The 26,589-nt window shown below is 31.7% G+C and overlaps 3 protein-coding genes and 2 non-coding genes across 5 annotated transcripts; all 5 read left to right on the top strand.

Annotated features, from left to right (window-relative positions):
* Positions 1–990: 990 nt before the first annotated feature.
* On the top strand, positions 991–5,972 carry LOC133312249 (uncharacterized). The gene is made up of 4 exons (XM_061513428.1): positions 991–1,093; positions 1,206–1,293; positions 2,215–3,033; positions 4,047–5,972. Exons 3-4 carry the CDS (start codon positions 2,215–2,217, stop codon positions 5,742–5,744), a joined length of 2,517 nt encoding a protein of 838 aa, XP_061369412.1. The 5' UTR covers positions 991–1,093; positions 1,206–1,293; the 3' UTR covers positions 5,745–5,972.
* A 4,765-nt stretch (positions 5,973–10,737) lies between these two features.
* On the top strand, positions 10,738–12,046 carry LOC133312232 (zinc finger protein JACKDAW-like). The gene is given in 3 exon segments (XM_061513408.1): positions 10,738–10,936; positions 11,666–11,898; positions 11,900–12,046. Coding segments are annotated over 3 exon segments (579 nt in total).
* Positions 12,047–19,124: 7,078 nt separating this feature from the next.
* Positions 19,125–22,024, top strand: LOC133312261 (zinc finger protein GAI-ASSOCIATED FACTOR 1-like). Its single transcript, XM_061513440.1, has 4 exons — positions 19,125–19,329; positions 19,886–20,282; positions 20,962–21,800; positions 21,849–22,024. The coding sequence occupies exons 1-4, from the start codon at positions 19,125–19,127 to the stop codon at positions 22,022–22,024; spliced, it is 1,617 nt and encodes a 538-aa protein (XP_061369424.1).
* Positions 22,025–25,072: 3,048 nt separating this feature from the next.
* Positions 25,073–25,171, top strand: LOC133312263 (small nucleolar RNA R41). The gene has a single exon (XR_009751653.1). It is a non-coding gene; the product is annotated as a small nucleolar RNA R41 (small nucleolar RNA).
* Positions 25,172–25,309: 138 nt separating this feature from the next.
* On the top strand, positions 25,310–25,386 carry LOC133312264 (small nucleolar RNA Z155). The gene has a single exon (XR_009751654.1). It is a non-coding gene; the product is annotated as a small nucleolar RNA Z155 (small nucleolar RNA).
* Positions 25,387–26,589: the final 1,203 nt, after the last annotated feature.

Here is a 26,589-nt window from a genome sequence, read left to right as displayed (position 1 = left end):
TATTTTTTCAAATAAACCTTGATAGTGGCTTCATTATTTTTAATTTTTTTGCCATCATATTGCGATTCATCACCGACAATATTGTTAGAAAAAAAAAAGTCAAAAAGGCTGATCTGTACCTGAAAAAAGTTTTAAAAAAACTTCCAATGTTTTTCAAACACCAACCGTTGTGCCCACTGCATCGAAGACGGATACACGGGCTTTCATAGACGACGAAACGGTATTTGTAATTTCAATGCCAGATTTTAAAATAACTAATATAAATTTTATTTTAATTTTAAAATTTTCATCACATTAATAAAATTTGTTGTCACAAGATTCAAGTATTTAGAAGAGGGTTACATTTTTCTCATGTTGTAAGAAAGAATTATCTTCTACAAAAAAAATAATAATTATATATTATAAGTAGTACATAATTATAATCTAAAATTATTTTTCTCTCTCCGTCACGTCAGCCGACAATATCTGAGGAAGAAGAAATAATTTTAATATTATAACTATATAATATTTATAATACATAATTATTATTATTTTTTAAGAAAGATTTCTTCTCCGGCAATATAAAACAATGATTTTCCTTTAAAAGATAATGATAACTTTTACTTGAAAAGTCAAAAAAAAAATTAATATTTTTTCTTATTATGTTTGTTATATATTTTAGCACGGAATTAATCATTAAATTTTTATTGAAATTGTTCTTTAAGATATTTTCTTTTGGGATTCAAACTTTCAAACACATTTAATAACGAATAATGATTATAATTTATAATCATCTTACATCACAATAGTGTAAACGGAAAGTTTACAAAAAATAAATAAATTATATTTGTGTAAGGGGTGTATAATATTATTTTATAATCATACACTAAGACGTAATCTAGCAATAGTGGGAAAATAATTATAATCAATTATAATAATTAAACACAATTCCTTTTATATGCAGCAAGTTATTTATGAAACCGCAACCTAAGTTTTAACCTCGGAGAATTTCCTTTATTCTTTTGATTACTCGTTTTCTCGGTCCTCTCTCTCTCTAGTTACGGAGCACAACTTTGCTGTCATGAAAGTTGAGCTATGTTTGTGATATTACGAGGTAATCTATGAAATACCTTAGCACGTCTTTCTTGCTTGCCTGAGCCTCTATTGTTTATGTTTATTATTTGTCTTGTTTCTTTTTCTTTTAATGTCTCTGTTATTATTTTCAGTTCTCACAAACCGCACCAACGAAATAACACACTAAGTTGATACTCGAGGTTTATACGAAGACCCATTTCCCCAGGTCATTTTTCACACGTGGGTTCTACCTATTCCCTCAAGTTTTACATTATATATGTCTTATTTATAATCATTACTTTGCAGTTTGCATGCTTTTGCATTTCTCTTTCTACATATTTTTTGGTGCTGTCCTCCTCTTAGATTCTATGCGTTTATTTACCTCTCTTAATTTTGAAGTTGATTGATGGGTTTGCCTTTGAATTATCATAGCAACTTCATTGTGATTGGTTCAATCATTTCCACTTGGCTTCTGATTGTTTGGTTCATATAATTACCAAGGTAGTTTTTTTTTTTTTTTTTTTTTTGGAAAAAACAAAAAAAAGTTATTTCGTATTTGGTTTTCTTGGATTTTGTGATTTCTTAATTGTTTATTTCAAAGTGTTTAATCACTACTCAAACATATCTTATAACGTGGAGTGCTGATCTGGGTTTGAAATTGGATGTGGATATGTAGTGTTCGTTGTGCGTGATTAGATTTTCAGAATGTGCTTTTTACTTGGGTGGTTTTCTTTGCGCTGATTCGCATCACTTTTTTTTTATTTCCCTTTCATTCCCGCAACGCAATAGTAAACTTATGGAAAATATGAAGGAATTACATTTTCTGCAGTAGTGTATAAATATAAACGAATTTCTTGGTATGATAGAAAAATAATTACATCTACAGTTTACAATTATTGCTTTTTCTCATGGGATTTATATAATTTCTTGTTTAACGGTATGAAGGTTTGACATATATGTATTGCCTCAGTTTTGTTCATGAATATCAGTTGGTTACCGATTCATTTCATGAGTGAATGAATTACTTCTTTGGCATTGTTTTCCTAACTCTATTGTTCACCACGAGGAGCAATTGCAATGAGGGGCAAGAATATGCAGTGTTTATAATAGAGAAAGCTTATTATATTTTTCTTTACTCAATTTACTGTCCAATATTAGCAGATGGATTCTCTTTGCTTTGATGAATACAAAGAAGACGTTGAAGTGAAATCTGCTGAAGGATTTCTCACTTCTGATTTCTCTGGTGTGGATGATAAATTTGGAGACCCGGAAGTGCTCCCTCGTGTTGGAGACCAGTACCAGGCAGAAATTCCTTCATTGATTGCAGCACCTCATCTTTCTCAGCTTATAAAGAAGTCAAGAGATTCAGAAATCTCAGTCAATATGCCAGAGTCTTTTTCACTAGGATTACCCATTCCTCTTAAGTGGGCACATTGTAAATTTGAAAGCAGTTGTGGGACTTCAGAATCTGTCACAAGTGAAGAGGGGCAAGTAATTTCTGAGAATGAATGTTCAGAAGTTAAACTTCAGACTGCTTTACTTGGTGAAGGAAAAAATGTGGGAGGGTTTTCGAGTTTTCAATCCTTTTCTAAAGGTGATGAGACAGATATTGACTCATGCCCGGAACTGAAAACTGAACTAGATCAGCCAAGAGGGAAGTATCTTCTGCCTGGATTGTTGAGTGATCAATCTTGGACAGATACTGAATATAACAGTTTTCTTCTTGGCCTCTATGTATTTGGGAAGAGTCTTAATTTTTTAAAGAGATTTGTTGGGAGTAAGAACATGGGAGACATACTGTCTTTCTATTATGGAAAGTTTTTTAGGTCCAAAGCATATTGCCGATGGTCAGAGTGCCGGAAGATGAGAACTAGGCGGTATATATATGGCCAGAAAATATTCACAGGATGGAGGCAACAAGAATTGCTATCAAGATTATTTTCCCACGTCCCAGGGGAGTGTCAAACCATATTGGTAGAGGTATATCTCTGACATGCTTTACTGTATCCAAGTCATCTTCATACATAATCTGGAAGAAAAGGAATTTCCATATAAATGTGCACCTGGTTAAGTAATGTTCATGCTGGATTTAAACATTATCAGATTTTTAAGCATTGAATTTGCAAGCTGTGTTGGAATTATAACAATAACAAGTAGTGATATAAGAAATCCTTTTGTAAGTTTTGCTGACTTGAATATATTTGTTTAAAAGGTGTATTAGTTAGATGATGATTTTCGATGGAAGTTAAATAGTAACCATCAGCAAGCTTGAGGTTATATGGTCATGCTAAGAAATAATTGAAAGAGATTATTTCCCCAACTTCTGTTTGTTATATGTACTTGGTTTTTTATTCAAGCCACAGACACGTGTGCGCACTGTCTCTATCTTGATTATTGTGGATTAGATTATTGTCTTTTAAGAATGTCTGTAAGCTTCTTGAAAATTGTGGCTATCTTGTGAAGTAGTTTTGCATGAAATAGCCTGAGGTAATGCTAATAAGTGAACTTGCAACGAATGAAATTGATTTAAAAATAAGCACCATCCTATCATGAAGTCTTTCCTGATATGTGGATTATCATGATACTTATTGAAGATAAGCAATGCTATATAGTAGGAATTTCAGCAACAATTTGCTGTTATGTTGGTTGTGAAAGCTGCAATATGAATAGCTATGGTAATTAATGGAAACAAATTAGACAAAAATTCGAAATCAGAAAATGGTTATCAATATCATGATTAAGGTATTGCGGCGTAGACGATTGCCTGATAATCAGGCATTTACCATTCTTGGAAGAGACTAAGTAGCAGAGTTCTAAGTTCTTTATTTGACAAGTTCTCCTTGCTCTCTGAGTCTCTATTCTCTATGCATTTGGATATTTTGATACTGTTAACAAGGTTGAGTTTGTAACATTTACCTGGAAGTTGTAGAAGTTGCCATAGTCATTCTGTGCTTTTAGTATTTTGATACAATTGTAAATATTACTTACTGCAGATTTCTAGGAATTTCGGGGAGGGAAAGATGCCATTTGAAGAATATGTATTTGCTTTAAAGGATGCTGTTGGCATTGACTTGCTTATAGCTGCAGTAGGTATTGGCAAAGGGAAGCAAGATCTCACTGGCACAGCTGTTGAGGCAACAAAGGCCAATCACATCTTCTCTGTTCGCCCTGAAATACCAATTGGCAAAGCTTGCTCCTCACTTACATCTGCAGATATAATCAAGTTTCTCACAGGAAATTTTAGGTTAAGTAAAGCTCGTTCCAGTGATCTCTTCTGGGAAGCTGTTTGGCCTCGTCTTTTAGCAAAAGGTTGGCATTCTGAACAGCCTAAGGATCATGTTGTTTCTGGGTCAAAACAATCTTTGGTTTTTCTTGTACCTGGTGTTAAGAAATTTTCAAGAAGGAGACTGGTAAAAGGTAACCACTACTTTGATTCTATAAGTGATGTATTGAATAAAGTAGCATCTGAACCTGGGCTTCTTGAGACTGAAATTCAAGCAACCGAGGGCAGTGTAGATAGGGAAAACAGGCAAGACAAACGAGACCAAGATGGTCTGTCAAATAGGCAACAAATTGTTTACCTTCAATCTCATAGTTCAAAGTGCAATCAAGATCACATGAAATTTACAGTTGTAGATACCAGCATGGTTCATGATATGGATCCACATAAAGTGAGACAGATGAGATGCTTACCTTTTCAAACTATGAGTATATCTACCATCTCAAGCTGCTCTAGTGAATCAGACCAAGATACATCTGAAGACTCAGAAGATCAGGTTGAGCAAGCTAATGCTTCAAGCCCTATTGAAGATCACGTTGAACAAGCTAATTCTTCGTACCCTATTGATGATCAGGTTGAGCATGCTAATTCCTCAAGCCCTGTGGAAGAATTCTCTGATAAAGGGGCGAGCATAGACTCATCAGATTGTACTCGTACTCCTGAGGCCCTCAACCCCACCAAAGTAGAAGTCAAAAATCATAAACTTCATTCCAATCTGCATAATTGTGAGCATTCAAGGGAGATCAATGAGCATCACTTGATTCAAAACCTGGCATCTGATTGCACAAATTTTTTTCCCTACACCACGACAATGCAGAAGTTAAGAGCTTGTAACCATGTAGAGTTTAGCCACAGCAGTGAAAGTACTTCTGTGGACAGAAAGTTCGATTTGAATGAGCCAATATCACCATCAAATCTTCATGAAGAATCTGAGGGCATGGTTTTGTCTGTGGGTTCAGAAAACTTGTCTTTCCCAAGTTATCTGGTAACAGGCATTCCAAACATGAGCAATAAAGCCAGTGCCACTGAGAACCACCTGGTTGGTGAAAATTCTGCAGAAAATTCTGAAACCAGGATGTTGATTGACTTGAATTTTCCTCAAGTTTCACCTGAGTTAGGAATTGAAATGGAAATACCATCCTCTATGGTCATACTTCAAAATGACAACCAATGTGCAAATTCTTCGTCCTCTCCGTCTGAGATAACCCAGTTCAATGCAATACAGGAATTTCCTGAGGGCCATAAGGAGCAGCAATCTGTCATTGTCAACCGTCGCCAGAGCACAAGGAACCGACCATTGACCACAAAAGCATTGGAAGCTCTTGAATACAGATTTCTCAACTCAAAGAGGAGGAGAAAGAACACAGAATCTTCAGACAATAATTCAGTCCCAATGTATACGTGTAAGTAGTGGGGAAATTGTTAGTGCTACTTGTGATAATGGCATTGGGAATTCTATGGCTGATACAAGAGCAGAGGAGGAGAATGTTATCCGGGCATATAGCTGAAGCCTCACTATAATTTGTGAAAACGTTGAGCTAGCTTCTTCTTGAGGGGCATCAAGTTCATAAGTTGAAGCTGAACTGGATATAATTTCATTGTTTCATATGTATCCATCAACCATAACTATACATGAAGATCAAAGCTATCAGACTATATTCACTTTTTCCTTCTTCTTTTTTCTTTTTTCAAATTGTGACTGATAGAATAATAAAATAGCATGAATGTTGATCATATGATTAATGATTTAAAGATGAAGGATTATTTGTGATGAAGTTTTTGGTGCAGTGGCAAAGTCATTATCTTTAACAGGAATTATACCATTGTCCATTGGAAGAGGAAGATTAATCAACATAAATGGTAGTTTCTGTTTCATATCAGATTGATAGGAATATCAATTAAGCTTCAATGAGTACAGAATTGTAGCAGCCATCTCCATAAGCACATTTTTGTCTCTAGGTGATCCATTTTATGAATTAGTTTCTGTTTCATATTACGTTGTGATTTGCAACTACCTTAGATTTCATCTTTATTAGTACAATTAAGAGAGTATTTGTTAGGTTTTTGGCATTTCATATAAATGCAACACTCATTCAATGAAGTAAAATCTTTTGCAGTAATTGAAGACTAGCTACGTTGACGGTTAGTCCAGTAGTGTAGTCCCCACCAATTGCCATTAAAAGAAGGGTTTTATAACAGTTATGTTATAGGAAAAATGATGGTGTAATGTTATAGATATTCGTTTTGCGTGCCGAAATTTTCTTTTTTTCTTTTTTCTTCAAAAAGTGTGGGTCCCACAAAATGTTGTGTGTATAGAAAAGTTTGTTGTGTCATGTTAAATGACAAATGCAAACTCCTTAAACGAAACACTTGGTTACTTATTAATGATCTTTATAAGGGTCCTCATTGTGTCATAAGCAGTTTTAAACCTACATTTGATAAATCGACACAATCACATGAAACATTTTAAGTGGACATTATCGACTAGGAATCCAATGTGCCCAAATCATTGACATGTCAATGGCCAAAATTTCGTATGGTCCATTGCAGGCTTTTAGTTTGATGTTCGATTCAGCAAGGTTGATGATATTGTTAAGATAAGAACCTCGTCGTCTCAAATATTGATACAAGAACTTGGATATCAATTTTTTTATTTTTATTTTTTTGAAGATATTTCAATCGGTTCATTGCTTCACCGCAACTAGTCTAATTCGAGGTGGGTCCAGAGATTAAAGTTTTAAACCTCTCTCAAAGACGATATCGAAAACATACTTTCACCTTCCCTGACACCAACTTAGCTACCACCGTTTGGTTCAATTTATTGTTTTTAATGCAAGGTTCTAATAAAATTTAATTAATATTCAAAGTCTAAAATGAAATTGAAAATAAGTTGGAATTCCAGTTTAAAAACTACACGGAAATTACCCAAAGTTATAAAAGTTGATTAGTTGACTAAAAATGAAAATATAGTAAATTTGAAAAGAAGTCGTTTCAGATATATTTTTTGCCTTAATTAAATTTTAGTTCTTATAGTATTTATCTAATTGGGTTTGGGTCTTTATAATTTTTTATATATATTAATCCTTATATTTTTATTTATTTGAGTTTTAATCTATGAGAAACCAACACTATAGTAAGTGAAAATTGTAAGGAGAAATTAATATTTCATAGAAAATAAGGACTAATACATTAATAATTAATATTAAGTATAAGAATTAAAACTCAAATGAGTAAAAATATATATAAAGATTGATACCTTAAATATAGGAACTGAAACTTGAATGCGTGATAATTCAATAATACATCTCATTTGTGATGATGAGAAGATTTTCCCATCTCATTATATCTTCACTACCTCCCCCATATATATATATATAGAGCCTTCATTATTGTGCCATGTTAATCTAGACTACTAGAGATCAATTCAAGAACTGCGTAGTCGAGGCGCCAGATCAATATATACCTGCTCATTAAATAATTGAAATCAATTGTTTAATAACATTAATGTTAAGATAATGGAATCATTGACATCAAATTCCCGACTCTGAAAACTGCATGCAGGTTTGATAAACGACTAAATACTTAAAAATAAAGTTTTATAATAATTATTTACCTAATCAAACACGTCCATATCATCAATACTTTATGCATTTCCTATCCTTGGATAAAACATAAACAAACTGTTAGAGCACTATAAGACAAGCTCATTGGAAAGAATAATCCACGGTTGTCACCTACGTTGGTTTTATCTATATAGCTCCTTTGTCTATGTCAATTAGCAACTAGATCAATTAATAATTATGAGGAATTAGAAACCAAAATTCCGTGGGATGTGAATTTGGCATACCATAATTCAATAAAGAAATATGTGGGATATACTTGATATAAATGTTGGCAAGCTTCTGTCCCTACTTTGTTGTAAGTATGCAAGCTTCATCAAATATATCGATCTTTATATCGATAATTTCTAAGATGTCTTTTTCGTCGTTTTTATTATTATTTGATATTGAAAAGAGCATTTGCAATGAGAAGCACTACAAATTTGATTGACTGAAAATTTGAAGCTTAGTTTATGTCCCCTTGTTTTACATTAAGCGTGACGCAACATTTAAAATATAACACAAACAAAGGGCAGTGTAGAAACTTTCTATAGCGATTATGACTGCTTCAAATAATTATAAAAATAAAATAAAATTATTACATTAAAAAAAAGCGTGTGGAAGTATGACTTGAGAGACATCTCTACGCAATCTTAATATTCTCATATAACACGTTATAGCATTTGTTACAGCAAGATTTAAAAAGAAAGAATATTTTACAAGAATTAATATTTAACTCATCTTGAGAAGATCACTAGCAAATTTTGCATTTTTCTTCCACGTAAATGTCATATTTAAACAATGGAATATTAAGGAGGCCATAGGATACTCTTAGTTAATGTCGTTGCCCTTATGGTAAGTTTGCATCTAGGTTAACTCCGCAACAAAACCTCTTTTATGTCATTAGTAACTACTTCTAGACCATTTTTAATATGGGGATACTCCTACGATCGAATGGTTCAAATGAGACGTGGAGAGTGTTGGGAAAACTCGGTTCCCTCAAGTTCGGTTTCTACAGCCTTTTGCGGAAGTCAATCAACAAGATCCTAATCTCGGATCTCGGCCTGAACTTCACCAGGTCGGACAGCGCAGCGGAAAAATCAAAACGAAAACAGGAGAGAGAGAGAGAGAGAGAGAAAGGGAACACAACCAGTTTTAACGTGGGAAAACCTTCTTCAATGAAGAAGTAAAAACCCGCGGGACCTAGTCCAGATCAAAAATTCACTATGAAAATAATGGTTACAAAATAATCAGAATACACCAATGTGGTGGTTAACTCAACCTCTCCAACAATGGTGATAATCAAACTACCCTAGAGATGTTTCACTCAAACTCTCTCTAGAGATCTCTCAAATGCAAAGCATGAAGCTTTGCTCAAACAATCAAATAATTATCTCTCAAAATTTCTCTCTAATCTTTTAACCTAGCCTCCACCCACAACTAATGAATATATAGAGGAAGTGAGATCTAGGGTTAGGGTTTTTAGGAAACCCCTCAATGGGCTTGGGCTTAGCATTGAAGGAGGAAGCCCAACATAGAGTTCGGTTCATGATGATATTTAGTCATTTTCTTGATCTTTTTCTATCTAAATAAATCTGAGTTTAATAACACTAACATGAAGGCTGCGGTTAAACAGATTTGAACAACTTGAATACACACACACATATATATATAGGAAAATGTTATATTTACAAACTTTTTGTTTAACAAACTCTTACAAATTACACTATGTTTGACCAGTCGTACATTGAAGTTTGACTAGTCATACTTAGTATAGTTTGTAAGTTTATAAGAAAAAAAGTTTGTAAATATAACATTTCTCATATATATGTGTGTGTGTGTGATATTTTTACACTGGTGTAAGAATAATAAATCTTATATTCAATCTTAATCGTTGATTTTCGTCCATCAAACGACTGTAATTGATTGTGTTATTTTTATTAATTAATTATTAATATTCAATAAATTATATCCGTCAGATATACGAAAAGCAACGGTTAAGATTGAGTATAAAATTTATTATTCTTACACCAGTGAAAATTCAAGTAATTATTTTCGGGATGAAAATTAAAATAAAATAATAAATAAAAGCAAACTTCCTCGTGCATCTACTTGTTTATCTAATATAGTATAATTTAAGGGTTTTGTTTATCTCATTTTACATGAGATAAACAATTTTCCTATACACACAAAAAGAGGTTGGGTCCCACCATTTTTTTTCTCTCTCCTCTTACATTTGAGTCCCACTTATACTTTTATTTGTACAGCATGAGATAATTTCTTTCCTACAACATAAGAAAAATATATCCCATAATTTAATTTTTTGCATTAGTAAGAAAGTAAAAGTTGAGTTCTGTTGAAAATTAAGAGAGGCAGACTTCAAAATACAAGAATTCTTTGCATATAAATGGTTTAAAAATCTGTGGATATATATGAGGTAAGATTTAAATGGAAGGGAGAGAAATTAATTGTTTAGGATATGAAAATAATACCAAGAAATTAGGGGCATTTGCCAACTAGTTGTCTTCATATGAGCATTATATATATATTTATATGATGCCAAAGAAGACCAGCTTCCAATATTGGTATCATGGCATTGGCAGCAATAGCTTTCTAATTCCTCAACAGAAACAAAGGAAAACCCTTTAAGTTTTTGTCTTCCTCTTGGGAGAAAGTGGATTCTTTGTAATTTAGAGTTATAAACCAAAAAAAAAAAAGCCCCGTCACCAATAACAAGAAAATTAGAACGATCAGAGAAGACACAGAGAAGCTTCTATTAACTTTTTACAGTTAGCTCCAGTTCAAATGTCAAATATTTCAGGTGATGATGAAGGAAGCTTCTACTCTGGAAACAATGGAGAAGAAGTTCATCAAGAAAACGAGCAGCAACAACTACAAAACCACCCTCATGGCTCAAGTTCAGGACCATCCGGTGCTTGCAATAGCAATGGCTCCACTAATCAACAACCATCCAAGAAGAAAAGAAACCTACCTGGAACCCCAGGCAAATATTCATTTTTTGTTACTGCACTTAATTACAGGCTAACAAATCGGGATTTTATGTTTGAATTACTTTGATTAGTGAAAAACTCATTATGTCTATTCAGTAATTTACTGATAATGATTATGGCTCAAGTCTTAAAGTTGAATTTTGCTTTGAAGTGATAATGATGTATACTAGCTCTACTCTCTACTGGTCAAATTCTAGGTAGTCCTTTGCAAGCTTAAACATTGAATTATAGTTTGATAGAAGGTAGGTTGCTGCATTAAGTACCGATAACAATAACTGTAAAGAACTTTTGCTTTATTAAACTTATGATTTTTAACTTTGTTTATTGTAGAGCTATATATCCAAGTTATCAAGAAAGCACCGTGAAATAATTCTTATGCATAATCTTACTTCTTTGAAATAGTTAATTATCTGCTCAGTCTTTCCTGATTTTAAGAAGAGGGATTAATCCTTAATTTAGTATACAGATGGCGGCTAGCATATATATACGGGCTTTATGTTTATCATGTGACATAATCTAATTCCATTTTCCTACACACACATCAAAGAGGTGGGGTCTACATTTTTTTTCTTCTCTCTCATCATTTCACTTTCTCTCTCTTTTTTATTGTGTGAGTAGGAAAATCAAGTTGGGTTATGTAACATAATAATCATAAAACCCTATATATTATTATTATTATTATTTGGCAAAAGTCCTACTAATGAATGTGTTTTATGAAATAGATCCCAATGCTGAAGTCATTGCTTTATCACCAACCACATTAATGGCAACAAATAGATTCGTATGTGAGATCTGCAACAAAGGGTTTCAGAGGGACCAAAACCTACAGTTGCACCGCAGAGGTCACAATCTTCCTTGGAAACTGAGGCAAAGAACAAGCACTGAGGTGAAGAAACGGGTCTATGTGTGCCCTGAGCCATCATGCGTCCACCATAACCCAGTTCGTGCATTAGGATGATCTCACTGGCATTAAAAAGCATTATAGCCGCAAGCATGGTGAGAAGAAATGGAAATGTGACAAGTGCTCTAAAAGATATGCAGTCCAATCTGATTGGAAGGCCCATCAGAAAACCTGTGGCGCTAGGGATATGACTGTTGGATAAGATTCTTGGATATTTAATTCTAAATTATAACTACTGAAGAAGAGTAATTCTGTTAATTTATCTTATTGTAATAAACCTTGTCTTATGAGCTTATAACTACAAGCATGTACAAAGTTTCAAGATAAACTACAATACCATCAGTTTATAATGCTTATAAGAAGATATTCCATTCCTTTTCATTCCTCTAACACGTAAAGAAGAAGATATTCCTGGGCTTCTCTCTCTTATCTCTATTTTCTTTTAGTTATTCCTTCCTAGTCACTTATTTTATCTTTGTTTATTTTTTTCTTACTTACCTTTTATTTTACAACACTTCATCGGCACGATCAAGCCTCTAGTGATATAGCAGCATGATCAAGTCTCTAGGAGGCGTTTGGTTCAGGAAATTTTTTTGGAATAGTAGGAAAATGAGATAGATAGAGAAATGATTGGAAAGATAGATAAAGTGAGATAGGTAGAAAAATGTAAAAAAAAGTTGTTTGGTGAGGAAAAATTTTACTGGGAAAATTAGGTAACTTTATGAAATCAACAGTGCATTAAAAGCCAGATAACCGGTTTTCCGAAAAATTCCATTTTCAAATTGGGTTTCTAAACAGTGCAGATATCTATGTTTCTCATAAATTCAGACAAATTGGATAGATGGATTTTTGGTGAAAAACGTTGAAACAAACATGATATTTCTAAAAGCCATACTTGAGAAAGATAGATATCCGCTGAAAAGCTCCCAACCAAACACCACCTAAAGATATATCAACATCCTCTTTGTTTTGATTCAAGCAAGAGTCTCAATCAACTAAGTGATGACTTTGATCAAGTTGGATGATTTATAAAAGGAGCAACCTTTCTTCTTTGATTGATATATTTTATGGCTTAATTTATTCCTTTTTCCCTTTCTTGATGCTATTTCCAATATATATGTACTTTTGTATTTCCTTTACAGAGATTTGACTATCAAGTACTAACATATTTTATTTTATATTAAATTTGTAATTTTGGTGAATTCCTGAAGAAATTACATTTTAAGTATCCTTGAAGGATTGCAAAATTATTTAATGGAAATCATTGGTCATTATTCATAATTGTGTTATAGTTCCTGAAGAACTAGAGATTTAGACCATGATTGAAAAGATCCAAATTGATCAATAATTTGAAAGAAGAAAAATGAGAGAAAACAAAAATGAGAGAAAACACTCTCAATATTTTATGCCTATTGAATATGCTCTAGCAGTAGCAACGTTGAGAAAATGGTTCAAGAAATATTATGAATCAAGTTTGTCCATTTTTATGATTCAATATAAGAACAAATTATCGATGAAAAATCGTACCATAACGCTTACAAGTGATTAAACTCTATTCCCATAAGTGAATATTTTAAATGAACACATTTCAACTATGAATCAATGGGCTTAATTATATTCTCAGAAGTGAATATTTTGAATTATAACTTTAGACATGGAAAAAATTATGGTTAGAAACCAATGACCTTAAATATGACTAACACAAGTGTCAGTACTAGATTTTGGCACTATAAACTTGATGGAAAGCTCTAGAAAAGCATGTAAGGTATTATCTGAATGAGTAAAATTATTAATAAATGGTTCATAATACTCTGGTGGATCAATCAGAATAATAAGCTTTAAAGGTATATGTCATTGTGTAACGTCCGGCCGCTTGCAAGATCGATGATTGTCCCAACAAAGTAACACAAGACTTTTTAGTATGCTTTGTCGACCTCGCTCACACATTTTTTGGGAAAACTTCCTAGGAGGTCACTCATTTCATAATTGCTCCAAGTTAAGTACGCTTAACTATGAAGTTCTTCTGTTCCGGGCTACCAAAAAGTAGATTCATCTTGTTAGTATAGGTATAGTACCAATTAATTCTTACAAGTTATCCTCAATTGTACAGTCTCATACTTGCACAGTCTCTGAAATCTCTCTCTTTTGGGTGTTGATTCGATTCATTCATGTACTCCCTCAGGTGCAAGATTTGACATGAGTCACTCATTGTTCGTGCCTCTTTTGCACCGACGATCACTCCCTACCCTTATTAGCCCTTAGGATATTACACGTTCCTATTAATATGGTGCAATTGTATATATTTGTTTTCTTCAAATATATTGATGGAATAAATTATTTGATTAATCGCCAAAAATAATTAATAATTTTTACTTGATATATATGAAAATATAAATTCATTTCAATGCTCTAGAAGAGCTTGAGCTATGTTATGTGGAAGAACAAAATTACTAATAAGTTATGTTCTATACTATAGTAAATCTATGAGAAATCTACTAAGAATTAAAAATATTTGATGCAATGGTTATCAAATTGAAACCGTGGGTAGAAATAATATTGAATTTCTTTATATCACAGCTTTTGGACTTTGCCACAAAACTTTATCGAAAGAAGTGCAAGTCTTCTCTTATGGATTGTATTATACAAATATAAATTTCATTGAAACTAATATTCTTACTAACCATAAGTTAGTTGATTCAAAAATTTGTACCCCTTTGCATGAGAAATAAGATCATCCGATGAGAAATAAACTAGGTAAAGTAAGAATTTAGATACGTACTATCATTATAGTATGAAGAAAATGACATCGTATATGTATCTCTTTTTTTTGGTAAATAACATTGTATATGTATCTATTACATGATAAAGTATTGCTTTGAAAATTATTTATTTAACCTTGACCTTATTAAAATGATGCACTTGTATGTATTTGTTTTCTTTAGACATCTTGATTGACAAAATATTTGATTGATGAAGAAAATTGTTTATAATTTAAACTTGACATTTCACATGCATTTGATTTATCATTTCTTTATTAATTTGTGATATTTTTAGTAAATTGCATATTATATTATTTTTATTTATTTATTTTAATTGAATAAAAATAATATTATCTATTAAAGATAAATTATTATATACGTTGATACGATTAGTTATCCAGACAAATAAACCTCATGCAAAATATCTATCTTACATACTATTAAGCTAAAAAAAATATTGTTTGAAATTGATATCTATCATGTTAAAAATATTAATACTTTTTTTTATAAACCATAGCCACAGGTATCCTCCACGGGAGGCAAAATTGTTCAAGGTGGATCCAGGATTAAGGCTTTAAACCACTTCCAAAGATGATATTGAAGAGGTCCGAACACATTCTCTCACCCCCACCTGCTCAGCTCCCATGCGCCAACAACTGAACTACCATCAAACAAATTTTATTATTCGACAATTGATTGGATAGGATATCTATTGAAGAACTATGATATTCTTTATCATAAGGAATTTTCATGTGTTAAATATTCTCAATGTAAATTGATTATAAGGTATCACAAACTAAAAATATAGTTGAATTTTTTAGAATTTGTAAAATATATTGAATATGGTGTTTATGCACAATATTATTGATCTTGTAGACTATTATGATATTTTATTTCTCAATGTAAATTGATTACAAGGTATCGCATATTTATTTATTTTAAACTCAAAATTTTGCAAAAAGTTCTTGCTCAAATAATAAATTAAGATCAAGTTTGGTAATCATTCCATTAAAAGAGCTCATCTTGATAAAACATATCAATTTACTTCAAAAGTATTTTGTGATTATTACATATCAACATAAATTAGTATTGAACATTTTAATGCATATGTTTATTCTCAAAATAATTAAGTTGAAATTTTTATTAATCGTTTAAAATTTATTTATATTAAATTTTAAACGATGCTATTGAGATTAAAACTTACACTAGCCTGAGAATATGCTATAGTACATGTTACACTTACCATTTGTATCCAACCATTTGTGTATCATAAGTTTTCATCTTTTTAAATTGTGTTTGACCAATAAACTAATATACCTCATCTAGAAAATTTTGTTTTCAAATAAAGCACCTAAACTATAAGACAAGTAAGCTTCTCTAGACCATACAAGTGCACGCCAAGCCCATCAAAGGATTTGATTAAGATATGTCATATTTCGCCACGTATACAAATGGAAAAAGCAATACATGCCCTCCAATCAATGGCGGACCTACTTGAGGGCCATTGTCCGCAAGTGCGGACATAAATCCATTGAATTTTTTTATTTATTTTTTAAGCATAGCAGTGAAGCATGATGTTGGTTAGATTAGGCTTTTGCTTGGATATGTAATGAGGGGTGGAATGGAAAGGAATGAAATATGATGGTATGGAATGGGATGCCATACATTTTATTAGATATTTTATGATATCATACAACAAATCAGCTTGATTAAAAAAAATGTGGGGAATAATTTCTTATGTTAAGTTGAAGTTTTTTTTCTTTTCTTATTTATATATTTTTTTAATGTATTTAAAATTTTCTTTTAAAAAAAATTCAGGGGCGCTATCCCCAAACCCCGTCACTAAATATGTGGAGATAAATAATATTTTCTAGGTCCGCCACTGCCTCCAATTATATCTTTCAATCATCCACACTAACAATTCAACTCTCTCCTCCAAAAGGTGATTTGAATCAATAACCAATATAATACTTGTGGGTGAAGTTACATTAATAGTTTTTATATATCTCTAGCAGAGAAATTAATATTTCATATAAAATAAGGACTAATATTTTAATAATTAATATTAAGTATAAGAATTAAAAATCAAATGAGTAAAAACTATATAAAGATTGATACCTTAAATATAGGAACTGAAACATGAATGCGTGATAATACAATAATACATCTCATTTGTGATGACGAGAAGATTTTCCCATCTCATTATATTTTCACTACCTTCCCCATATATATAGAGCCTTCATTATTGTGCCATGTTAATCTAGACTACTAGAGATCAATTCAAGAACTGCGTAGTCGAGGCGCCAGATCGATATATACCTGCTCATTAAATAATTGACATCAATTATTTAATAACATTAATGTTAAGATAATGGAATCATTGACATCAAATTCCCGATTCTGAAAACTCCATGCAGGTTTGATGAACGACTAAATACTTAAAAATAAAGTTTTATAATAATTATTTACCTAATCAAAACACGTCCATATCATCAATACTTCTTAATTTTATGCATTTCCTATCCTTGGATAAAACATAAACAAACTGTTAGAGCACTATAAGACAAGCTCATTGGAAAGAATAATCAACGGTTGTCCCCTATGTTGGTTTTATCTATAAAGATCCTTTGTCTATGTCAATTAGCAACTAGATCAATTAATAATTATGAAGAATTAGAAACCAAAATTCCGTGTGGGATGTAAATTGGGCTTACCATAATTTAATAAAGAAATATGTGGGATATAATTGATGTAAATGTTGGCAAGCTTCTGTCCTTACTTTGTTGTAAATATGCAAGCTTCATCAAATATATCGATCTTTATATCGATAATTTCTAAGATGTCTTTTTCGTCGTTTTTATTATTATTTGATATTGAAAAGAGCATTTGCAATGGGAAGGACTACAAATTTGATTGACTGAAAATTTGAAGCTTAGTTCATGTTTGATATTCTAGTTTATGTCCCCTTGTTTTACATTAAGCCTGATGCAACATGTAAAATGTAACACAAACAAAGGGTAGTATAGAATTTTTCTACAGCGATTTTGACTGCTTCAAATAATTTTATAAAAAAAAAAAAAAAAAAAAAAAAAAAAAAAAAAAAAAAAAAAAAAACCGTGTGGAAGTATGACTTGAGAGACCTTTCTACGCAATCTTAATATTCTCATATAACACGGTATAACATCTGTTACAGCAAGATTTAAAAAGAAACAATATTTTACAAAAAATAATATTTAACTCATCTTGAGAAGATCACCAGAAAATTTTGCATTTTATTTTACAATGTCATGTTTAAACAATGGAATGTTGAGGAGGCCATAGGATACTCTTAGTTATTGTCATTGCCCTTATGATAAGGTTGCATCTAGTTTAACTCCGCTACAACCCTCTTTTATGTCCTTAATTAGTAGCTACTTCTATACCATTTTTAATATGAAGATATTCCTTCGATCGAATGGTTCATATGAGACGCGGTTCATGATGATATAGTCATTTTCTTGATCTTGTTCTATCTAAATAAATCTGAGTTTAATAACACTAATACGAAGGCTGCGGTTAAACAGATTTGAGAGCACGTTGAACACAACGTTAACACAAGAGCATGATCTTTTAACTCTAGTATAAGATTAAGAAGTCTTATTCGTCAGTCGTCGATTTTCAGCCTAGCAGTTGTAATTTATTGAGTTATATCTATTAATTAATTATTAATTACAAATAAAATACAGTCATCAAATAAATGAAAATCAACGAGTGAGATGTGGAGTAAGACTTTTTATTCTTATACCGGAGTCAAATAATACTCCTTCAATCTTAGTTGTTGATGTTATTTATATCTAACGATTCTAATTTATTAAATATGTGAGCTGTTTGATAGAAACAAAACAATGACCAATGATATAAAAATAACATGATGGTGTGAAAATATGAAAGCTAGTGGCCAAATTCAACTATTTATTTTGCGGAGGAAAATTAAAATAAAATAATAAATAAATAAAGCAAACTTGCTCGTGCATCTATTTGTTTATCTAGTATAGTATAATTTGTTTGCATTAGTACGAAAGTAAAATCATGTTGAGTTCTATTGAAAATTAAGAGAGGAAGACTTCAAAACACAAAAATTGTTTTGCGTAGATATTATGTGAGGTAAGAATTAAATGGAAAAGAGAGGAAAGTAATTGTTTAGGATATTAAAATAATACCAAGAAATTAGGGCATTTGCCAACTAGTTGTCTCCATATGAGCATTATATATATTTATATGAGGCCAAAGAAGACCAGCTTCCAACATTGGTATCATGGAAGCAATAGCTTTCTAATTCCCCAACAGAAACCAAGGAGAACACCTTTTGTTTTTGTCTTCCTCTAGGGTGAATTAAAGTGGATTCTTTGTTTAGAATTATAAATAAAAAAAACAAGCACCGGATTTTAGTGAGCTCCATCACCAATAACAAGAAAATTAGAAAGATCAGAGAAGACACACAGAAGCTTCTATTAACTTTTTTTGCAGTCTCCTTCTGTTCAAATGTCAAATATTTCAGGTGATGAAGGAAGCTTCTACTCAGGAAACAATGGAGAAGAAGTTCATCAAGAAAACGAGCAGCAACAACTACAAAACCACCCTCATGGCTCAAGTTCAGGACCATCCGGTGCTTGCAATAGCAATGGCTCCACTAATCAACAACAACAACAACCATCCAAGAAGAAAAGAAATCTACCTGGAACCCCAGGCAAATATTCAACTACCCCAGAGATTCAATTTTTGTTCCTGCACTTAATTACATGTTTGAATTACTTTCATTATAGAAAAACTCATTATAACTATATTCAGTAATTCACTGATGATGATTATGGCTCAAGTACGATCTTAAGTTGAATTTTGCTTTGAAGTGATAACGATGTATAGTAGCTCTACTCTACTGGTCAAATTCTAGGTAGTCCTTTGCAAGCTTAAACATTGAATTATATATAGTTTGATAGGAGGTAGTTGCTGCTGCATTAAGTAGTGATAACAATAACTGTAAAGAACTTTTACTTATCAAACTTATGATCTTTACCTTTGTTTATTGTAGAGCTACATATCCAAGTTATCAAGAAAGCATCATGAAATAATTCTAATGCATAATCTTACTTCTTTGAAATAGTTAATTATCTGCTCAGTCTTTCCTGATTTTAAGAAGAGGGATTAATCCTTAATTTAGTATACAGATGGCGGCTAGCATATATATTATTATTATTATTATTATTTGGCAAAAGTCCTACTAATGAATGTGTTTTATGAAATAGATCCTAATGCTGAAGTCATTGCTTTATCACCAACCACATTAATGGCAACAAATAGATTCGTATGTGAGATCTGCAACAAAGGGTTTCAGAGGGACCAAAACCTACAGTTGCACCGCAGAGGTCACAATCTTCCTTGGAAACTGAGACAAAGAACAAGCACTGAGGTGAAGAAACGGGTCTATGTGTGCCCTGAGTCATCATGCGTCCACCATAACCCAGTTCGTGCATTAGGTGACCTCACTGGCATTAAAAAGCATTATAGCCGCAAACATGGTGAGAAGAAATGGAAATGCGACAAGTGCTCTAAAAGATATGCAGTCCAATCTGATTGGAAGGCCCACCAGAAAACCTGTGGTACTAGGGAATACAAATGTGATTGTGGAACCATATTTTCAAGGTAAACTCTTACATTTTCAAAAAAAAAATATATATATATACATATACAAGGGAAGTATCTATTTATAAACTTTTGTAAATTACACTATGATGTACTCCTAGAAGTACATAGTGTAACCTAGTGTATTTCCGGAAGTACATAATATAATTTGTAAGAGTTTGTAAACAAAAAGTCCTTAAATATAATCCTCCTCGTATATATATATATATATATATATATATATATATATATATATGGGTCATGTTATATTTACAAACTTTTTTGTTTACAAACTACACTATATCCTCCTGTACAATATGTTCTCCCGGGAGAAGATAGTGTAATTTGTTGTAAAAAAATTTGTAAACGGATCATTTTCCTATATATATATATATATAGGTGTTTATATTTCTGCAGCTGTTGTACGTGCAGCAATCAAATACTTGTCATATATATATTTGAAAGCATTAAATGCAGAGAATCATAACCATACAAAAGATAAAAGCATTAAATGTGAGAAATCATAATCATACACCTATCGTTGTTGTAAGTAAAGCCGCTGCAAAATTTCTGATTTTAAATTATATCACCATTGAATTGAGGAGGCTCTAAGTAAAGTTTTTTTGTAGATAACATTATTCTGTAAACACACCATTAAGATGTCTTCTTACATGTCAATCCATATTTCTAAATTGTGCAGGAGAGATAGTTTTATCACCCACAGAGCTTTCTGTGACGCATTAACTGAAGAAAATAACCGAGTGAACCAGGGATTAACAAGTGGCATGCCACTAAACTTGCAAAGTCAAATGCCGGATCTTATGTCTACTATGCCTCTAACACCAAGGTCCAACAATATCAGTGACTATGACCCTAAGAATCCACTCAAATCTCTCCCCCAAGAAGTTGTCCCAATACCATTCAAGTCCATGAATATGGGTGGTGGCATGTTCTCCACCAATGCAGGTTCACTTTTTGGTGGTCCAAAAAGCATGTCTCCCTCTTCTTCTAGCCTTCAGCTCAGTTCCAATAGCTCTTCTGGCTTCAATAATTACTTGCAAGACAGCAAAAATGGAGGACTAATTTCTGGCTCAGCTCTCATGTCAGCAACAGCTTTATTACAAAAAGCAGCTCAAATGGGTGCCACTGCAAGCAATAGCATTAACTCCCCCATGATGCAAAAAAGCTTTGTTAGTAGCATGGTTGGTCCTGATCATGTTTCTTCCACTAAATCACCATATTCAGGTCCTCATCATCTTCAGTATAACCCTTCATATGACCACTTTCCTCCTCATCCTGATGTATCTAACATGGCTGGGGTTAGTGGTACCCCTGCATTCACCAACCAATTGTTTCAGAAAGGACAAGAAGAAATTTCACAACTACTTGTTACTAACAATGGATCTACAATGAATGATATAGGTATGTTCAGCCAAATGTCCATGGGAAGTGACCACAATAACCCAGGATTGATGAAGAATGTGGAACAAGAGATTAGTAATAGTCCAAGTTTGATTAATGGAAGAGATGTAGCAGAAGGTAACCCAATGGAGCCATCAAGGTTTGGAGGGAGTGACATGACAACAGTTCATGACTTCTTGGGCATTGGGGGTTCACCTTCAAGAGCAATGAATTTGCATGAACCACAACAACAACAAAGATTGGAAGCATTAAGCCACCAGAGGTTGGAATTTATGAACCACTTTCATCACCATCTTCCACATGAGGATTCAACTATGGAGAAATCCATTTGGGATGTGTGAGAGCTGACACAAGCCATGTTCCTTTGGATTGTGTTTATCAAACTTAGAAATTGGAAAGCCTGTGATTCTAATTAGACGTGATTGGAAGGTTTTATTGGTTAGAACTGGATACAAAACAGATTATTTAGCCAATTTCATTGAAGCACCTACCTTTGAATCAAATAGTTATTCAAGCTGATAAATTGATTCAACTTGTCTCTACCTTAAATATATGTTCATGAAAAGGGGAAAAAAATAAAACAAAAATCGATTTAGGATTAATTGTAACATTTTTCGGTTTAGAATTGGGTTTATAAAAGATTTTACCAGCTAAAATAATGATCACTTTACGTTATCATTTTTCAGGGTTCAAAAAATCAAAGAAGAATGCATATGAAATCAAGTTTAAGAATATTAGCCTGTGTGCATTCTCTAGTGTGTCAGATATCTTTTTAAAAAAATTACACACAAAAATTTATGTAATTATTGCAAATAAGTTATCTTTATTTACTCTCGAAATGACGTCGTTTTGGTATTAAAATATTAAAAAAAAATATTTATAAAGACTATTATAATCTTGAGATAAATTAAAATTACAAAAATACCCACATCGTTATGTGCTTAAGGCAAATAACTTATCTGCGTAGAAAAAAAGAACCCAAAAAATTATCTCCTACTTTCTTTTTAATCGTTCTGCTTGTAAATAAAATTGAACAATCATAAATCATAATCCGTAAAAATTAATAATATTAAGTTGGTGACAGTAATTTTGATGCACCTATAGTTAGTTGATTATGCATGGCCCAAATACTTTAATGAATCAATTTGAAGTCTACCATATTCCAACCAAAATCCAATTTAATTGAAGCAAAGAATTTGATTGTAATTTGTTAGGAAAAAATTGAAAAGTAATAAATTTGATTTGTTTTTGAGATATAAGATTTTGAATATATTTTGAATTTAGAATTATCAGATAATAGATTGATTATAATCAATTATTTTTATTTTATATCAGATTATCTTAAAAAAAATTAAAATCATATGATAAAAGAGTTGAATATTTGAATTATTTTGATAATACAAAGAAAAAAATGTTTGTCTTTTTAAATGATATAACCGTGTGTCATTTTAAATGAAACAAAGTTATTTTGGTGTTTAATTGAGAGTTTTTTATATTTTCTCTCCTCCACTTTCTTTCTCTTCCTAATTTTATGGAGAGAAAAAAATGTAAAAAATTATCAATTATGTATTAAAATAACGTTGTTTATGCATCAAAAAAACAGTGATATAATTTAAAAAGTTATATCATTTAAAAGAAGACAAATATTTTCCCCTAATACAAAGTGAGACCGGAGCATTTTTCTTATCTCCCAATTTTTTATTTGGACCTACTATTTCTATGCGACATCAAATTATAATTTTTAGTTTATTGGTTTTTTTCTATAAAAGCTAAAAAGCGATAGCATAAGTATTTATTTTTATAATAGTAAAAATAAATTGATTTATTATCTATTGAAAAATTTTAAAAATTACAATGTCTTTAATATTCTTAATTATTTGTCATGTTTTTCGAAATAATTATAAAACATCATCAACTACGGACTAGATGTATGAATAGTTTTATACAAATATGAAATAATCCCCTTAATATTTTGATGAGTTTTCTGTTAGGTCGATTTTTATTTGCTTGAACGCTCAACTTTGCAAGCAAGAAAATAGGAGAAATTATACCATTCTTTATAAATAAAAACTCTTACTAAATTTTGAAATTAACCTTTTTTCACCATCACTAAAAAAAGGAGGTTTTTTTTGTACAAAACAATAGAATGAAATATCATTTAAGAAAAAGGAGGTTATAATTAGGAGTGTAAATAGGTTAAGCTGCCCTACATGGGCCTACGACCTAACCTATATCAGGTCAAGTTTGGCTGATTACATATAGTTAAATAGAGAAGGCCTAGGCTGTTAAAAAAATTTATTTAAAAAATAGGCCGTAGGCTTTTTCTTACATATCGGGCATATAAGCCTGCAAGTCGGCTTATATCATATTATTTATTCTAAATTAAACAAATAAATTCATTAATTTAATAATTTTTAATAATAAAATAATATTATTTTAATTATTAAATATTTAATAGGCTTAAACAGATTAAAAGGCCGGCCAAGGCTTTTGTTTTTTAAATATAAGTTAGACCAAAATTATAATTTAGGCCTACACGAGGCTAACAGGTCAGGTCATGCCTAAGATTTTTTACACAGTTCTAGTCTATTTAAGTTAAAGTCTAGTTTAGTCTAACCTATTTATACCCCAATTTATAGTTATTAATTCTTACAACTAAATCTTAACCGTTGATTTTCGTCGATATAATAGTTATAATTTATTGGGTCATGTTTATTAATTAATTATTAATTTTCAATAAAATATAACCGTTAGATTGATAAAAATCATCGGTTAAGATTTGATAGTAAAAAAAATAATAATAACTATAAAATAGTGGAAATCATGTAATAAAAAAGGGATATATTTTTCTTATGTTGTAGAAAAAAAGTTACCTCATGTTGTAGAAATAAAAATATAAGTAGGATCCACATGTAAAAAGAGAGAGAAAAAAGAGTGGTGGGACCCAACTTCTTGTTGTGTGTGTAAGAAAGTTGTTTATAACCCAATAAAAAAGGAGTCCTAAAACAAATCTGTCATGTAAGACAAAGCACGTCATTACAACTGTTAAAGATAAAATTGGGCCAATAATTCGGTTAACGAGGGCCAGATCAGTGTCTTTAAGGCCCATCAGTGCAAGAATGGAGGGTAGTTCCGTCATTGCGCATTCGAGGTAATAGTTTCTTCGCCGTTCGTGGGCCACAAACCCTAACCCTAATTAGATCGATCCTATTTATAAAGCAGAATCCATGCCTCCTCTGCTTATGAACCTCGCCACTCTCTACGGACTTGACTATTAGCGTTGGTAACATGTTAGTTCATTGTGTCTTCGATTTTGGATTTCTCGTCTTTGTGTGTCTGACGTTGGGTAACTTGTTTCTTGTTCATTTTGTTCTGTTGTCTAGCGTTTTTTGAAGGCAATGATGTTGAAGAACTACCTATTTTATGAGGGAATAGAAAATCGTCCCTTTATGATTATAAAATTACCAATGGATCCTTCTGAGCCTTCAACTCTCTCTTCTTAATTTTTTGGTTGTTTCGTAGATGGTAGATAAATAATAGGAGATGATAGAATTGCTACATTCTTTTTCAATTTTTGAAATCCAAAGAAAAGAAACAAACGGAGACGCAATCGAATGGAACGAGCCAATTGAGGTGATGATATTGTCTTCCGAATTCATCTGTGTCGACTATAAATTATCAGACTACAATTATCTGATCAATTGCTCACCTATTCGAACCCCAAAAAAACGTTGTATTTTGAGAAAAAATTTAGACATCTTTTAATATTTTATTTTGTTTTGCAATTAATTTAATTTTTTTACATGTATTGCAACATCCTTTAAAAATTTAGTTATGATAGTAATTATCTTTAAAAAAAAAAAAAAAAAGTAGGATCTTTGACACGAGTGTTAAATTTGTAAAATTTGAAATTTGACTACTTACCAAGAAACCATTCCATCGAATTGAGTATGATTGTATGTGTGATAGCATCTACTATACCAGTAATATCAATGAACCATATTATTGAAATCGCTCAAGATACCCTTTTTTAGCTCCTAGAATAGAATCTATTTCTTAGTTCAACTCTTATCTTACTAACTGGAATCAAAGAATTAGTAGATCTGTTCCGCCTACGCCCAAAATGGGAGCCATTAGGTAAAAAAAAAAAAATCAATGGTGTAACATGCTTACCAATAATCTTTTTATCTTTAAAAAAATTATTAATAATACCAATTTTTTATCAAATGATAAAGTTTTATGCCCTATATATTGAAAACATAAGTAATCCTCTTGTTTTTTGCGCAATTCTCTTGTTTTTCTGCCCTCCATACCTTAAATAATATTTAAGCATCAAAACTAGATGTGATTGTACTCCGAGGATTACAATTATTTAATTCCCCAAATTAATGGCCAAAAGTCTTAAATTATTCCAAGTCAGTTATATCTCCTCTAACCAACAAAACCACAATTGTATTGAATTTATTCAAATTGAGCATGACATGTTCCAGTGGTCCACCTACAATGTCTGCCCACATCAAATTACACACAGATTGTACCTCTGGAAAGTTCGATGAGATTATCTCAGAAGCAATCCCTTCAATATCTCCCGAACATGAACAATTATGGTCTGGTCCATGTCAACACTCCAACTACCTTAACCTTGCTGATTTGTTATGCTGGGAGAAATATGTGACATTGCAGGATCTACAAGTGAAATGCGAATTTGTCTTTTACACATAATAATAATAATAATAATGATAATAATAATAATAATAATGCCACAGTTAATTATATCATTTGTGTATGATTTTTTTAAGTGTGATAATTCCTTAAATATATTTTAGGATTTGAACGATAATAGATCCTTTTACATGTCAAAATTTTATGAGTGTCAAAAATTTTGTGTCTATTTCTTTCTTCATTA

This window comes from Gastrolobium bilobum, unplaced genomic scaffold (assembly GCF_033153095.1).
Source record: "Gastrolobium bilobum isolate Gb01-03AN ecotype WA unplaced genomic scaffold, APGP_CSIRO_Gbil_v1 utg6685, whole genome shotgun sequence".
Classification (NCBI taxonomy): Eukaryota; Viridiplantae; Streptophyta; class Magnoliopsida; order Fabales; family Fabaceae; genus Gastrolobium; species Gastrolobium bilobum.
Note: the sequence above shows the minus strand (reverse complement) of the source record. Positions and strands in the feature narration are given on the sequence as shown.

Bases quoted from the DNA above. Each gene is read 5' to 3' on its own strand.
- LOC133312249 (XM_061513428.1), top strand. From the start codon at position 2,215: ATGGATTCTCTTTGCTTTGATGAATACAAAGAAGACGTTGAAGTGAAA. The intron at 3,034-4,046 runs GTATATCTCTGA...TACTTACTGCAG, and splicing joins GTCAAACCATATTGGTAGAG to ATTTCTAGGAATTTCGGGGA.
- LOC133312261 (XM_061513440.1), top strand. From the start codon at position 19,125: ATGTCAAATATTTCAGGTGATGAAGGAAGCTTCTACTCAGGAAACAAT. The intron at 19,330-19,885 runs GCAAATATTCAA...TTTATGAAATAG, and splicing joins AAATCTACCTGGAACCCCAG to ATCCTAATGCTGAAGTCATT. The intron at 21,801-21,848 runs GTAACCCAATGG...ACATGACAACAG, and splicing joins TGGAAGAGATGTAGCAGAAG to TTCATGACTTCTTGGGCATT.